This window comes from Falco naumanni, chromosome Z, assembly GCF_017639655.2.
Source record: "Falco naumanni isolate bFalNau1 chromosome Z, bFalNau1.pat, whole genome shotgun sequence".
In the NCBI taxonomy this organism is placed as follows: domain Eukaryota; kingdom Metazoa; phylum Chordata; class Aves; order Falconiformes; family Falconidae; genus Falco; species Falco naumanni.
This window is the reverse complement of record NC_054080.1, coordinates 62530847-62547661: the sequence shown is the minus strand read 5'-3', so window position 1 is coordinate 62547661 and position 16815 is coordinate 62530847. Positions and strand designations below refer to the sequence as shown.

The following is a 16815-nucleotide window of genomic DNA, read 5'->3' as shown; positions in this document are numbered from 1 at the left end:
TGTAAGGCCAACTTTCATATTTATGTCTTGCCATTCCATTTATTTTTGCCTCCTCAGTGTATCTGTTTTCACAGAATTTTCCATGATAAGTGTTTCTGAATGCCATTCTGAAGTTGGCCAGCTCACTATAGGTATTTTACCTAGGTGTTATCTTTCTAGTAACTAGAACCATACCAGTCTGCCTGCCTCAGACTTAGTTATTGGGTCTTTTATGCAACTAATATAATTAAATAGTGTGTCTAAACCATCTGAGCTGATATTTATATATTAAGGTCTAATTAAGTCCATGCAACAACTTTGTGAGTACCTGCTTGGAATTTGAGGGACTACAAGATGGGTTGGGCTGAACTTGATGTGCTTCTGGTACTTTTAGAAAGTTGACAAGTGTTTCTGTTTCAGTTGAGGGACAGTTTATGCAGCATATTTTCCATGAGTTACTGCTTTGCTAGAAGACAGATGGTCCTTTCAAATGGAAATTGCTGATGCTCCAGCAATATCCTATTGGATTCTCTTTGAAGATTTCACCTTGACTTCCTTCATATGAAGAAATAAACTGGTGGTATAAAGGTTACAAGCCTTGACTAGGGACTACATTTTTTAAAGCAAAATTCTTTGATTTTGATTGAGATTACAATGTTTATGTGTTGTGCTTTCTGACATCTCTGGTGTTATGCTTCCTAATGGAAAGTAAATTACAGATTTTCTTCAGTCTTCTAGCTGAATAGTGAGTTCCTTTTCCTCCCAGTGTTATCCCATACTATACTATGCTAAACTAAGGCAGACGATAAAAATTTTTGTTACATTAGTGAACCAAGGCCTAACATTTGAAAGAACTTTCAAGAACTACTTTTATCTTCAGAAAAATGAACAAAGCTGCTTTTGTGAAGACCTAAGAAAGAGTATCAGTTATTATGGGCTAATATCTGAAGGACCCACTGAAAAATTACTGGGTTTATTGTTTGACTTTCCTAAACAAGGATTATTTGGAGGAATAAAGACAAACTATGAATTATTTACTTGACAGATGTGTCAAATAAATATGCTACTTGCAATAATAACTTGGAATGTACTGGTCAGTGTTGTTAAGCAAGAACATCAAATCAAACATATTAATTTGGGATTTTGGCTTCAAGTTTCCAATGACGAGGAAGAAAAAGCTACGCCTTTTTCAGTGACATAGTAAGCAAGCAAATTAGTAAATTTGTATACTCTTGCCTTTTGGCTAGCTTTTCCAGGAAGTCTAAAACCTATTTTTTAATGAAGAAGTAACAGTTAAAAGTACATGCAAATAATTACTTAATGTGACTGATTTTTTTTTTCCCTTTTATCTTGCAGCAACGCACCTCTTGCTTTTTCCTCCAAAGTATGTTATATTAAGTTTCGTGAAGCATCGAGTGTTGGTGTGGCCCAGCATCTAACTAACACGGTTTTTATTGACAGAGCTTTGATAGTTGTGCCCTGCGCAGAAGGTTGGTATTTTAGACATTCCTCTGTAATGTTCGTCTTTGTCATGTCTGCTAATTGTTTCAAGCTTTCCATGTAAGAAGGTGGTGCTCTGTATTTTTATTTTATTTTACTGCTTTTTGAAAAAAAAGTCTTGAAACAAAACTGAAAATTTAATGAAGAAACCCAATTATATAGATTGAATTGAAATTCAGCATTAGGAAAAAGATAGTTGATTTAAATTGGGATAATTGGATTTTCCATTGTTATTACTTATGTTGAGGGAAAAGAAGGTAAAATAATTCGCTTCAATATGATTTTCGTTGGCAAGCTTACTCTCACACAGAGTTCTCACTGAAGTCAATGGAGCTCTGAAAAGATTAGGCAGTTTCCTGGCATTGGTAACACTGCAGTTTGGATCTTTATGTATCACCTTTGGTGTGGTGGTTTGTTTGCTTTTTTTTAAAGATGCTGTTATTTTTCCTTTTTTTTTAGACTGAATTCCAGTTTTGTCTTGTAGACATGATGTATGCATGTGGCCATTGAAATTAATCTAATCTAAAATACTTAACATTTGTGGTGATAATTACTGTTTGAATATGAATGTTTACCTGCTAGTTCAGTTAAAAAAATTGCAGTTTTCCTTTCTTGTTACTGTGGAAAATACTACTTTGTGTCCTGTAATAAGGCTTTCTTATGTATATTGGTACTCCTTTTTGGTTTTATAATTCCTTTCTCTTTAAAAACACAGCGATCTGTACAGAATGCTACCAGCATAAAATATTTTTTAAACGCATAATAAAATAAAATAAAATGCTCGGTGAATACTAAATTGACAAGTGTTACTTTAAGTAGCTTGAGGCCATACTTTTACAGAGGCGTTGAATACAAGGTATTTGGTATTGTTAGTATAATATGCCAGATCTGAATACAGTTATATGAAGCATGGCCTTACAGTAGGCATATTGCTGGAGTTAGGCAAAACCCCATTGACTTCATTGGGATCATTGTGGAACTGAGCATCTGCACATTTAGTTCTGGACTTTTTGCCTCTTTGGAGTGGAAACATTCCAGCTGTTGGAGTGAACCTAACTTCACTTTGAACATGGTAGCTGTTCTGCCATGAACAACAGTATTTAGAATGATTGAACCATAAACTGCAACAAGTCCAGAAATAACTTCTATTAACATAACTTTTCTAACTGCAAGAGACAGGCTTTGGTTCAGAAAATGCTGTTGACTTCTTGGAGTTTGTTAACAGTCATCCCAGAGTACCATTTTTTGGCACATTTGCCACATTGCAATCTGGATAGTATGAGATTAGTGCTGCAGGAATAATGGTCTGGGATGTTCCTAACAAACTCGTGACAGGTCTCCAGAATTTCAGAGACTTTATAAGTACTTTCACTAAAGGCTATATTGACTTACAATATATGCCTGTTCTTGTAGCCTTCTTAATAGGGGCATATGGCACATATATTGTGTTTGTGAAGCCTAGATTTTTACTTTGGCCTTGCTTTGAGGGCTTTTTAGGTTTATTTTTTGAACTTGTTCTTAAATCACAAATTGGATATTGCTGTATCCACTTGTAGAGGCTAATGGGACCAGAATCCTTATTGCTGAAAAATTGCCCCTAAATAATTGACTAAAAATTATTCAGAATCTTAGTTTTATGTTTCATTAAAAAGACCGTAACTGGTTCGGTACTGTCAGAGAGGGAAGACTGCTGCCTAATGAATGAACAACACTTCTGGTGTTTTTCTTGAGATGGTATCACTGATGTGATAAGGCAACGGGTAAAGCTGCATTTTCCTATGTCTTTTGATGATTGGAAGGAGAATAAAACCGAATTTCTGACAAATCTTGTTCCAACCTCATTTGTAGCTGACTTATTAGGCATTTCTGAGAAAACACGTTACAGAAAAATTGTACTGTTCAAAATCATTCTGGATTTTGAAAATCCAGACAGACAGGTTTTGAAAAACCAACAGAGATTTTTGCATAATTTGGTGAACAAATGAGCGAGTTGTGAGGTCAGGGTTTTTTTAATGTCAGAATGCTGTTTCCATGTAACTTTCTAAGAGAATCACTAATTTTAATTTATAAAAATGTGAAGCAATATAGGTTTAACTTTCTGAGGAATTTATTGTGTGGAGTAAGTACGGCTTTGGACACCACAGTACAAAAATTTTGATTCACTGTGTATCATATGATGCATTGTTAATGGAGTCAGTGGAGTGTATCACGGGCTTTCAAAGTAGTGAGGCTATATACTACTGGGAGGTAAAATTAAATCCTTGGCCAGCGGTGCCAGTAATAAAGCATTACATGCGCTATATTGAACGTAGAGGAGAGGTAAAATGGAACTCTGAAAACCTGGTTTCAAAAGACAGAATAAAATCTGAAATTTGGAGTGTATTTAAACTGGTAAACCAAGGGAGCATGAGAGAATAACAACACAATGAAAACAATGTTAATATTGTGACATTTAGTAATTTAACAAAAACGTAATTGTAAGTGAAGTAACATCATTAAACTGCCAAAATATGACTTGTGTGTGTGTCAGTAAGTTTTTCTTTAAACATTACACTTTGAGAACACAAAGCTTGAAAGATAAACAAAGATGCCACCCTAATCATTCTAAATTTTATGTCCACATTATCTGGTAGATGGATTTTGACTATTAATTTGGTTTTGTATGTTTTCTCTGTGTGATATTTGTGCATTATTAGATGACTAGACTGGCCAAGGCAGACCTGTTACACTTGCCTGAGTTAGGCATTGTTTGCCATGCCACTAAACCTGCCGCCAAGTGAAACCTTCATGGGGGAAATGAGATCGAAGTCTGGCCTGCTGAAGATGGACGCCCTGTCTCTGTTTTTATTTTGCTTTCTTTCCTTTGTTTCTTTTATTTTTATTTTATTTTGTCCCTTTTTTTGTTTTGTTCTGTTAAATCTCTTTCCCTTGTACTTGTGAACTGGTACTTCAGTTCTGTAAAAATGGTGTTTTGTAAAGGGTTCACAGTGTTTCATTTTGAAGTTGACCTGATGCTGCTTATGAATGGTGGATGGTGTACACAGAATTTAGTATATGATTAATTTTTGTGCTGTGAATTATGGATAAATTTGATTTGGAATATGTTTAAGCATCTAAATTCAACAGATGAGCACACTGTGTCAGAGGACAAGAATAGTGAAAAATACATCAGTTCTAAGATAACATTCTTTCATATGTTGTGCTTTATGAGTTTATCTTGGAAAAAGATAGTTGAAACTTACTTCTGGAGAAAATAACTTTACAAAGTACAGTCATGATCCTTCTCTGCTAGTTTTCGTCTTCTCAGCAGAGTAGTTTTAGGTTGCACGGTCTGTTTAAAAGAAGGCATACTATTTATGTCTAATGTGAAGAGTTAAAAATAGCTATTTCTGAAATTGAAGTTTCATGAATATTGAATGTCATGAAATTCTTGTTTGCTTCTGATGAAACCTTGCTCCAGTGAGGTCAGTGGCAGTAAGATTTCATCCTTTTGTTTGTGTAATTTTCAGAAAAAACTGTTTACCACTCATAAGTACAAATGCAGCCTGAAGTTTTGGTTGGAATGTGTTGTGTGAGGCACATTGTCTTTTAACACTGTTATTTGTGGGAAGATTGAATCAGTTCTGTGTGCGTGTGTGTGTATGTATGTGTATATTGCACTTTGACATGCTCCTGTGGTGGTTATTTCAAGAAGATTTTTTTTAAAAAAGAAGAAAATAAAGAGAAAAAAAAGTGTCTTCTCAGTCGTCTTACAATCTCAGAAGCCCTGTCAGTTCATGCTGGAGTGATTGAGAAGGTTTGCATCCCTAAGTGATATTCTTAACTTCTTGTGAAATGGAAGCCTGAGGCAGAAGTGGTGGACCAGGTGGTGTGTCTGGTCCTCAGGCAATGCTCTTCCCAGCTACCAGCACTGGATTCACTCTGATAATGCACCAGGCTATGCACTGCAGCTGGGAAGAGCTTTGCTTTGTGATCTCTTGGGTTTAGCTGTGGCAGTTGAGGTAATTGCCAGTAGGTGTAATCTCTTTAATCACTGCTGCTAAATCAAATAAGAACCATGAATTGGACCACACAAATTATTTTATTTGTAGTGTGCATTTTCCAGTGATTTAAAAGAGCAGGAAAATAACAATTCCTTTAATTATGTTTAGAGTAGATGTGAGCTGTTAGTATTTTTAAAATAACTAAACTTACTTATTGCAGAAGCAGTTTTAGAGGAGGAGGATTAACTATGTAGTTTCAGTACAAAGAGTATGAAATTAATTGCTTCTGGGCATGGGAGAGGGATAAAAATACTGTGATGATTAGTACTTGCTTAACACAGATACTTCTGTTTGGCATTTAGCAAAATGGTGTCTGGTGTGGACTGGGTTGACTAGGGCTCTTAAGCACTTTCATGATACAAAAAAGTAACGATGATAGCTTATATGTAGGACAACGGTACATTTCCTGAAAGCGTATCTCTATGTCTCTAGGTAATGCAGAGCTAATCTACATCTGCTTCCAGATTCCTTTGCAAAGTGAAGAATCAATAAATAAATGATCATAGGATCTGTAATTTACTAAATACAACAGCTTCTAAGAAATCTTTCTAAGGATGTGGTACAGATGTGGCATATTTATTTTGTCTCTTTCCCTCATTAGAAACTTAAGTATCTTTACCTCATTTCCATTCAGGTTTTAAAGACCTTGAGTTTAAAAACCAGAACAGTTATTCTTAAAGTGTCCTGATTTGTTGTGTCATTACCCACATTTCATTGTATCTTTGTGGGTTTCTATTCTTTTTCTGAATAAATTCATGGAGATAAAACTCCAAAACTTAAACCCTGTAACTCGTGAAGTTATTTGGCCTCACATTAATTTTGTTTTTCAAAATTTGAAAGATACTTCAGATTTTCTTTTTTTCCCTATAACAGTTTGTTTTCTATAGAATTTTTAAAAAGTTGTATCTGGTCTTAAAAACTGGAGAAGTAGTTTTGAATATACAGGCAATTTTGGGGGGGTCTATCTGTAGAGATAGACCTTTTCTCATTCTTGAATAAAATAAATGAATCTTTGTGGCATGGAACTGACCAAAGAGATTTTATATTTAAAATAAAACATTACATTGTTGAAGGGCCAAAGTATTCTGGAAATAATGCTGCTAACTTCACAATTTAGATAACGCATGTTACTCATTCTTTGAACTGCTGTAACAGTGCACTTAACTGAAAATGTTCAGTGGATTCCTTGAGGAACATTTGATAAAATGAAATAATTCTAATTATTACAGTAAGATGACCCATATACTTAAAGTTTAGGCTTGTATTTAAGTACCTTTCTGAACTCGACTCGTCATCTGTTCAGTTATGTCCCTAACTCTATTCCTATTTAAAATGGCTAAGTGCCTAATCATCTTTTAAGTTTAACTGGTTAAGTGTGTATTGAATTGGCTGTATGTAAGCGCATACTTAAATTAGGCATATACTTATGTACGTTGCTGACCAGGGATCTGGTCATAAATTAGACCATAAATTAGAATGCAGGCACACTATTTTAGGAACCACTTCTGCCACTAGCATGTCTGTTGATCCTGTAGAAACCTGCATGAGTGTCCAGTTAATTGCAAGATGCTCGCTGTTTAGAATAAGGTCTGGTACATTAGTTATTTGAAAACACTGAAGTATCTAGATTTTCAGAAGAACTGGTACATAATTCTATGCCTAATTTGCATGCACAGCTGCTGGAACTGTGTATTCGAAAGCCTGTTAGTTAGCTACATATTAGGCGGGATGTGCAGCCCAGTACCTGATACTCATGAGCAGTCAGGCAAATCAGGTACGCTTCTCATTGCATGCCTGATTAAAATTCGGATCTGTAAAGAGTGCTGAACATTGTGATGGTGGCTCAGATTTATGCATGTTTTTAAAAAAGCCCTGGAAGTCATTATTGCACAGTTAATTCTTAAGTGCTAATAATTTTCCTATTTTTCTCCTTTAGATAGCAAAATCAAGTGGTTGTTACATGTTAAGGAGCAAGGTGCCTCAAAATTTAACATAAAATAAATGTAAATAGGAAGCATGAGGAAAAAAAATGGGTACTGTTATTTTATCTTTTCTGTTCCACCCATGCTACATATAAATTAAGTTTCATTTAGATTTGTTTTGTCCTTTGGTCATACCCAACTGTAACCCAGTCCTTGCTGCAGATCTGTAGAACAGGTTTGCAACACATTGTTTCTTTTTCTTTTTTTAATGTATGTTTCCTCTGGGGTCTATTGAAACTCATATAGCTAAAACTGCACAGTGTTTTGAAACTTAACTCATATTTTGCTTTTTGATAATAGTATTTACTTACTGATTTTTAAATCCTGAATCTAAGAGGTTTTATGGTTAAAACATATACAGTTTAAACCAAAGCAGTAAAAGCCACTGGCGCAGTATTTGTATATACCTTGACTTATAAAGCAATATTTAAATAAAAGCATTTACTTTATCATAAAGTGCATGCAGTAATACCAATGGGCTCAGTTGGATAGCATATATACAACTATGCCAGTAATTTTGAATAGATCATAGATACCTAGTATAATTAGAACTTTTCCATAGTTTCTCAGTTTAGTGTTTAATGTTTGTACCAGTTTAAATCCCTTTGCATTTCAAATGTATTACGTACGTTTAATTGCAATCGTAATTATTTTAACTATTAACTCTTTTGATTTTTAAAGATTTTGGGGGGGGGGTTTATTTAGTGGTCTGATTTTGATTAACGTTAAATGAAACCTGCATTTAATTCAGATTAGATATTAAACTTTTAGCATGACAGGGGAAATATAATCTGGTTTAAATAGTAGGAAATACATACTTGGGGAAAATATAGCTTGCTTAGCTGATCAGTTATGATTTTCTTCAGTCTCAGTAAATTTAAAGGTAATTTGTCAGAGTTTCAGGAGAACTGAGGTAGCCTAGTATGTGACGCAGTACAGATCTGTATTTTTTCTGCCCTCCCTTCTTCCACCTCCAACTTCACTTGTAGTATGTATTGCGTGGAGTCACAGAGTTCACTAGTTTTTATTTTATTTTCATTTATTTTTACATCCCAAGTAGGTAGCACCAGAGGAATTTAAAAAAAAGCACAAATTTCAGTTAGCTCATACTTTGGGGTTTTGGGGTTTTTTTTTTTGGTGTTTTTTTTTTTGTTTGGTTTCTTTTTCTTTTTTCTTTTACTGATTTGGTTATTTGCCATTTCTGGGGATTAAACTTTAAAAAATGTTCTTCTTTTCTGTATCTGATGTTCTGTGTGCTATTAGTGATGCAGCCAACACGAACGGTTGTCATGTGTAAAACAACTTTCGATCACCACGAAAACACCGCCCTGGGAAAGCGTCCATGCTTGATATCGTTTGGTTCATGAACATTAAGTTTCCAGTACAGGTGACACATAGCTCAAAGTGTATAATAATTGTCTACATTATTCAGTTTTTTAAATAATAATCCATTAATGAGATTGCTAGTCTTTGAAGTTTTGCTCACTTTTGTTTTTCCTAGTAGAGCAGGGTAAAAGGAAAAACTTAAGTTCTTACTTGTTTCTTTGTAAGGATCTGGTAGATAGATTCATTGTTATTTATTACATTTTTAACTGCAAGGGTAATTGTAAAGTCATAGAAAGAGTAACATTTGTGTGATGTTTCAATCTGTGTAACGCTTCCATTTGCTTCTTCAGGTAAAATCCCAGATGAAGCCAAAGCCCTTTCTCTGTTGGCGCCTGCTCCTACTATGACAAGTCTGATGCCTGGTGCAGGGTTGCTTCCTATACCTACACCAACCCCTTTGACTACAGTAAGTAAAATTCAGTTGCTGCTTGATTTCTGGTTTCCTCTATACTCAGTAGTCTTTTCTGTGTTCAGAGAACAAGAACTATCTGATCCATGGATGTTGTCCTCTTCTATGCTGGATCAGTGAGGGTTTAGCTGTGGTGCCTATTTAGAGGGTAGATCACAATGTGTCCGTGCACTAGCTTTTCTGGGTTCTTACCTCAGATTATTATTTTGCAAAATAGTGGGTAAATACTGATTCTGGTTGTGTCCATTTTAATTACTGGCTTTCCTTAGCATTAATTTGGTCCAGTGGCAGTGCTATCCTCCTCCTCAAATTTTGTTAAAACATAATTAGTTACATTGACACAGTTATTTGGAGTAGTAAAATGCTGCATTAAGGTGTTTTTACTTGGTATCTCTACAACAGGGCTTTCGAGTGTTTGCCTAACAATGTTTTCACTACAAAAAGCATAGGGAAGCTAGCTGCTGCTACTTCTGCTCAGTTTCCTTTTGCCTCTGTAAGCCTTTCTTGACATCAGCAGGCTGCTGTTACCTATTCAGGGAGAATTTCAAGTTAAAATAGAGTAGTTTTCTCTTTTGTTACATAAAAAAGATTACTCGTGGCTTGTTAAGGATTTCTCACACTTGTTAGGAAAATAATTTGCTGGAAAGGCAGTTGCTTTTTGGGTGGAAAAAGTAAAAATCAAACCAGGAACTCAGCAGACCAATTTAGTAGTGATTTTTAAGTGACTTTCTTTATAACATTCCCCAGGAGAGATTTAAATTCCCAGTTCAAAAAATGAGAGATGTGTTGTCCTCATTCTCTAGGAAGTGACTGTTTATAGGGAAAGAACTTAGACTTAGTATCCTTTGCATATCGACTGTAATTAATCTTGCCTTATGTGATGTGTTTGTCTGTAAAGTACTTTATCTGTCCCTTTGATGGACTGATATGTATTACAGAACAAACTGGTGCTGGGCACTGCAAATTCCCATCTTCTGTTGCTGGGAAGGGTTCAGCAGTTCCTCATCTACTCCCAATACTTCTTCTAGCAAAAACAAAAGTATTAGCAGTGTCTGAAGGCATCTTACTTGATTGACTGTGAACATTAGAAATTCAAGCCTATGTTTTCTGATTGATACGTTGCATACTCTTTGATAAAGTGTTAACTGATAGCCCATAGAAAATTTTAACTGTAACCTTAAAGAAGGTTATGGGTAGATTTTTATTCTTTCAAAAAAGTGCTCAGCTTGGACCTTAAAGTTCAAAGTATTGCATATATTCCTTAGGTTTATTTTTACAGAAATGCACAAGGCAGACAAGTATTAACAAGTAAAATATCTCCTACCAATGGTTCTTGGCAAAGTATATTCTGGTTTTGTGTTTTCCAGCTTGGTGTTTCACTTGGCACTTTGGGGGCTATACCAGCAGCAGCATTGGACCCTAACATTACAGCACTGGGAGAAATACCACAACCGCCTATTATGGGGAATGTGGATCCATCCAAAATTGATGAAATCAGGAGAACAGTCTATGTTGGAAACTTGAATTCCCAGGTAGCTTTTTTTTGTGTAATGGAAATATTAATGGAAGGTGTAGAATTGTAATTTATGAATTCTAATCGTAGATGTTAAAGAGGTTTGGTTAGTTGATGACAACAGGAATTTAAACAAAAAATTCTTTCTGGTTACTAGTGATATTTCAGACTTTGAATGCTCCTATGCCCATCAGGTCAGACCAGGCTGTGGAACTCATTCTGGCATGATAGCAGAGAAATCACATTGCAGCTGAATTCAAGAAACATAATGTCCAGCTGTGTTGTGTTAAGTGAGCAATGCCTCAGAAGTTGTAAGATCATGTAGCTGTCCCCCACACCACTGTGCTGTTGCTCAAGTACAGTAAGATGGAATGATGTGTCCTAGTGGATGCTGCAGAATTAGCATAAATACCCTTGTGTTTCTATGACAGTAGTTAGGTCTGTCAGAAACTTGTTTTTTCAGCAGTTGGTTAAATTAATTGAAGTACTATTTTCTTTTGACTGATGACAATACAAGTATTTTATTTGCAGTTTTTTGACTGCCAGTGTAGCTACTGGAGTGTAAAAGTACTGTCGATTGCACTAAAATAAGACAAGATGGAAGATAGTAGAAAAACAGGAAAAACTGAAGTCTTGTAATAATGTTTGGGTTTTTATTTTTCTTATTTGATTCACAGTCAATAGCTTGGACACAGGTGTATAAGGAAATTCCTCATCAGTTATTTCAAATGAGTTGCCTGAAAGGTGCAAAATCCTGTGCAAGCGCTTTTTTAGCCTAAATGTAGGACTTCCAAACCTGTGATTGCACTATTTTAAATTACATTATATTCTTTAGATTAATGGAAGAAAAAACACCAGTCTTTCTTAAAGTGTAACATTATGAAATCCATGTCACCTATGTAATAATGGTGAGATATCTTTACAAAATCTGTGCCTCTTAGACTACCTGATATATTGGATAAGTGGTTTTCATTATATATTTTACTTCAGCTGAGTTCTTCGACTCTTTCTAGACTACAACAGCAGATCAACTGCTTGAATTCTTTAAGCAAGTTGGAGAAGTCAAATTTGTGCGAATGGCAGGTGATGAGACGCAACCAACACGATTTGCTTTTGTGGAATTTGCAGACCAAAATTCTGTACCTCGAGCTCTTGCCTTTAATGGAGTTATGTTTGGAGACAGGCCACTGAAGTAAGAAATTAATTATCCATATGACTGTTGAATGAGAGATTTCTTTGTATCCTGATACATTATGACTCCGATGTTCAGGAAACTGCTGTGAGGAATATTTTTTCAATGTAAGGACCTATTGTTAGCAAACCTGAACATTTTTATGAACTCCTGTTTCCAGGTTGGGTGTAACTGTCTCTGAAAAGTGTATGGATGGCATTGAGTGAAATATGTTCATATTTAATCTTGAGGTAGTGTAAGACATAATAGTGACAGGATCTGCAAAATCCTTGGTACTAATTAAGCTTTCTATATGATGTGTATGTAATTAGTAGGCCTTAACATAAAGATTTGATGTGAAATAGAGAAATAGATTCTTAGACTTCTACTAGAAAATATTTTTAACACAGAGGTAGGGTGCTGCATTTATTTTAAAGTGGTTAGATTTTAAAGCAATGCAAGACATTTCACATACTTAGATGACTGTTAGGGCAAATTGTAGTTTTGCTGAACTTTGAAGGTTTTAGTTGTATATAGAAGTTGAGGTGTTTTCCTTTCTTAGTTGTTTTTCATTTTCCCTTCTCAAATGTTTGGGAGTTAAGGGGTTCATTTTTATTTAATTTAGAATAAATCACTCCAATAATGCAATAGTGAAGCCTCCTGAAATGACACCACAAGCTGCTGCCAAGGAACTGGAAGAGGTGATGAAGAGAGTAAGAGAAGCCCAGTCTTTCATATCTGCTGCAATTGAGCCAGGTAAGTGTATTAGATACATTACCTAAAGTGTTCTGAGTGTACTTTGGCATGTGCTTTTAAAAGCATTTTCAAACACAGGAAAAGGGTACTTAAAGGCAAACAGTATGTGGTGGAAAATAAAGAAAATAATCAAAATTGTATTGGTGCAACAAAGCAGTGGAACAAAGCTGACACTTTATTTCAACACGTTTTACTTTCAGATATATGCTCACTGAATGTTTTCAAAAAACTAAAGTTAATACTAAATTAATACTGAAGTTGGTACTTTTTATGTTCAAAGTATGTGCAAACTTCTAAAAGAAAATGCTTTATGTTTTGTTTTGTTCTGCTCTAGCATCCATTAATGCCATAGTTTCATAATTAGAGGGAGCTATCATGGTTCTGAAATCAGTAATAGTATGCTTTTATTATCTTCATTGGGTTAATGTTGGCCCTGTGCTATGCTGGTTTTCGTGCTGGCTCAAGATTGTGTGCATCTTCATAGCAAATGGGATCAGAGAATGAGTCTGGGATAAAACTTAACATATTTTAAAGGACTTTTTTTTTATCCAGATTGGTTCCCTGATCCTTGTTAACACTGAGATGGCTGGTCAAGGAAGGAGGTGTTGGGTTGAGAAGTTGGACAGACATTTTAGTGCTGATTTATGCTGACTTAAGCTGATTGCAAAAAAAGACTTAAGCACAGCATAAAAAAATTGTTAAACTTGCAGTTGAGATCCTCCTTTTTCTTTTCATTAGCAAGATTTTGTCGTTAATCTTAGTAACAAGACCAAATGTTGTCTTATGTAGCTTAGATAGTGCAGAGTCTTGGGAATTTTTTGGGGGTGTGTGGGGCAATATTTTCTGATGTTTTTTACAGGTCTAACATTTCCTCAGTGTTAAGTAACAGAATAAAAATCTTCCAGAATCTGAACCAAAGCCTGGTGAAGTCACTGTTAAGGTTTTTGTTGACTTCCTGGCCTTTGAATCAGACTTTTTCACCCTGTTCCCTCTATTCCTTCCTCCCACAAAACAGTGTTTGAGGAATAAAACTTCAGTATATTTACAGTAGTTGAAATATCTGAAAGTATAGAAAGTACTAATTATTATTTGCATTTTATGCTTGTTTATAAAATTATGTCCTCTAAATTTATGATATTTTTCTCAGGCTATTTAAAAAAAAAAAAGTAGTTATATTAAATAATAGACCAAGAGGAGAACGTGTTGTGAACTTGTGCATTGTGGCAGCAACATAAATCCCATTCCTGATAGATCTAGCTGTTTATAATTATCTGATTTATGTGTACTGCTGCAGGATGGCTGCACTCAACGAGTATATGCAATGACTTACTTGGATGTTTCTGAAGGATATTTGCAAAGAAGGAAGATGTGCAAAGAGTAGGCCCCTTGCACTATGTGTGGTACATTCCACTTGTGCCAGATTGTTAACTGGGATCTTTAAATGTTCTGAGCTTACACTGCAAAGTCGTTTTTTCCTCTCAGAGTCTGGAAAGAGCAGTGAAAGAAAAGGCGGTCGATCTCGTTCCCATTCTCGTTCAGAATCCAGGTCTAGTTCAAAATCCCGGTCTAGAAGGAAAAGATCACACTCAAAACACAGGTAGGTATGGTTTTTAGCTCTAAGAGATCTAAGAGGCCATACTGGGTTTTTTTGCATGGTGGTGTTTACTGAAATTTCTTACTGAGTTGTAAGACAAGTATCCCAGTAGAAAGGTTACTAACTCACTGAGCAGATCAGAGTAACCAGGAACTTTGTCTCTGAACAAATACTCTTTCCCTTTAAATCCTAAATGTTTTCAGAATTATTTTCAGTTAAAACACACTAGAATATACTTCTTGTGCCATGTAACATAACCATTTCTATGGTTTCATGGTACGTTTTGTGCTGTTTAGCATAATACCATTTTGTGATCGAACATGTAATTCACGGTGAACACCCTGAGCAGACAGACTGGCTAGTTTTGCTTGTAGAAAGTTCCAGATGTACCGAACTTCTAAACATCAAGTTAAAAAACGCAGTATACTTATTTACTGTAAAGTAAATATAATGTACTCTAATATACTGTAAATGTAAAGCTGTAGTTTTTAAAAGCAGGATAAAAAGGCTTTAGGGGCAGTTTTTCATTCTTCAGATTTTGTTTCCTTTGCTGATTTTATTCAGTTCTGAAATAAGCTTTGGAATATGGGAGGAAATAAAATTACGAGATCACCCTTAAAGCATACCCATTAAGATTTTTCCCAAGAATGAGACAGTCTTCCTATGTGAGACTTACAAACACTTCCTACAGTGGTTCATATTCTTTAAATATCAGGAATGTCTTCTGAGCATTTATGTAATCAATTTAAAGATGTTTGGCTAACATGAAGTATCACAGAAAAAAGAAAAAAAAAAGAAATTCAGAAATGTGGTTTTAATAGCTTATACTCTAAAAAGGTGTTGTCAGTGTGCAGCAACGGCTCTGTTGCATTGTTCCATGCATTGTCTTTTAACAAAGCAGCTAGAATTCTTTTAGATACAGAAAAGCTGTCCAAACACTACCAAACAAATGTCATATAAGTGCAGTTTTGAGTTTTGCAATGGTGAGACATCACAGTACGTGTTACTTAATGACATCAAAATGTCAGGTGCCTTTCTAATGCAAGAAGAATCATTTGGTCACTTCCTTATTGCTTGCTTCCCTGCCGTTTCTCTAACGCAGGACATAACTGAAAAACAGTCTTTGTTTTGTATAACGCTATAGTAATCTCAGTACTATTTTATATTGACCCAAACCAAATTGATTTCTAGAAGATAAAATTGCATTTTTTTACTTGGGGAAAACTTGTGCTTTAAACAACTGTTGATGGTTATCTTTTGTTGTTGGGGTTTTTTTAATCATTTACCACTGCTACTGTCAGTTTTGAGAACATGCTGAAAAAAGGCCAGTCTTGATCTGTTGAGGCAACTTCATCCCTAAAAATAAACAATCAGTTCCCTAAGAATAAACTCGTTACCACTTCCCTGTTTTACTGTTCCATAAAACACTTATATTTTTTTCATCTCTAGGATAAGGTCTTATTTTGATTCAATTACCATTAATTTGCCCTGTAGTTAGTTTGTATTTCTGCAGAGATAAGCAGAGGAAAGCTGTAGGTAAAAAATGGTTGCGCCTCCTCTCCTCTTGGTGCATATTACTCTATGTGTCTTGAGCTACAGAAGACAGGTGGAGCTGCATATTTTTATACCTCCTTGTTCCTCAGTATTTATTAACTAATATAAATGGCATTTCTGTCTTTGGTAAGTTAAACTTCATGGTACCTTAGTCTCTCAGGCAAAGTATCCAATGATGTGGTTTTTTGAAGCTTAATGTTCAAATTCAGCTTTTTATTTTTGCTTTACTAGGGATTATGATCTTCCAAAAATAGGAAATATTTTGGAAAAAAAGAACGTAGTGATTTTTTGGAGTCTTATTTTATTCATCAATTTGTGACTATACTATATATCTTTATCAGAAGACTTCAATTGGATTTTTATCAGAGTATCTGCAGATTATTTGTCTTCCTTATTTATCATGTAATAAATACTCATTCCTTTCCTTGGGAATTCTTATGATTGAAATCCATGCTAACAAATCCTTCCAGCTGAAAAGGTAACAACTAAATGCTGAACCACAAATGGTGGGGATTTTCTGTTTCTTTTGGTTTGTTTGTTTAAAGTTCATTTAAATTAGAAGGGTGGGGAACAAAGCAAAAAGACACCAATTAAAGCCATCTTTCTCCAGTGACCAAGACTGCAGTAAGTGACTGGGCCTGGAAAGGAAAAAAAATGTAACTAATTATTTTATAACCTGCTAGAAATTGTCTATAGTAGATTTACATGCTGTAATTTACAAAGGACAGCTATCCTAATATGATACAAATTTATATTTTCCAGAATGTTAGTGGAGGTTATTATGAAATATGGGTATTACTTAAATGGTGCATTGTTTCAAAGGAGGAGGACATGTGCACCTGGTGAAAAATAAAGTATCCATATTTGCAAACATGTTGGTTAGGCAATGTATTACTGAGGTGTAACTCTTGATATAATTTTGTGTAGT

General features: G+C 35.0%; 1 protein-coding gene across 5 annotated transcripts in view; it reads left to right on the top strand.

Moving 5' to 3' along the window:
• The window catches only part of SREK1 (splicing regulatory glutamic acid and lysine rich protein 1), a 40113-nt gene that overhangs the window by 9187 nt on the left and 14111 nt on the right, over window positions 1–16815 (top strand). For 2 of the 5 annotated variants that reach the window (XM_040580911.1, XM_040580912.1), the window contains exons 2-7: window positions 1336–1469; window positions 9181–9296; window positions 10667–10831; window positions 11826–12004; window positions 12609–12739; window positions 14222–14336. In XM_040580911.1, coding sequence (XP_040436845.1) covers window positions 1336–1469; window positions 9181–9296; window positions 10667–10831; window positions 11826–12004; window positions 12609–12739; window positions 14222–14336 — 840 coding nt within the window. Of the gene's footprint in view, window positions 1–1335; window positions 1470–4175; window positions 8892–9180; window positions 9297–10666; window positions 10832–11825; window positions 12005–12608; window positions 12740–14221; window positions 14337–16815 lie in introns of those variants that run through there. The other 3 variants (XM_040580915.1, XM_040580913.1, XM_040580914.1) reach the window with 3 other exon arrangements.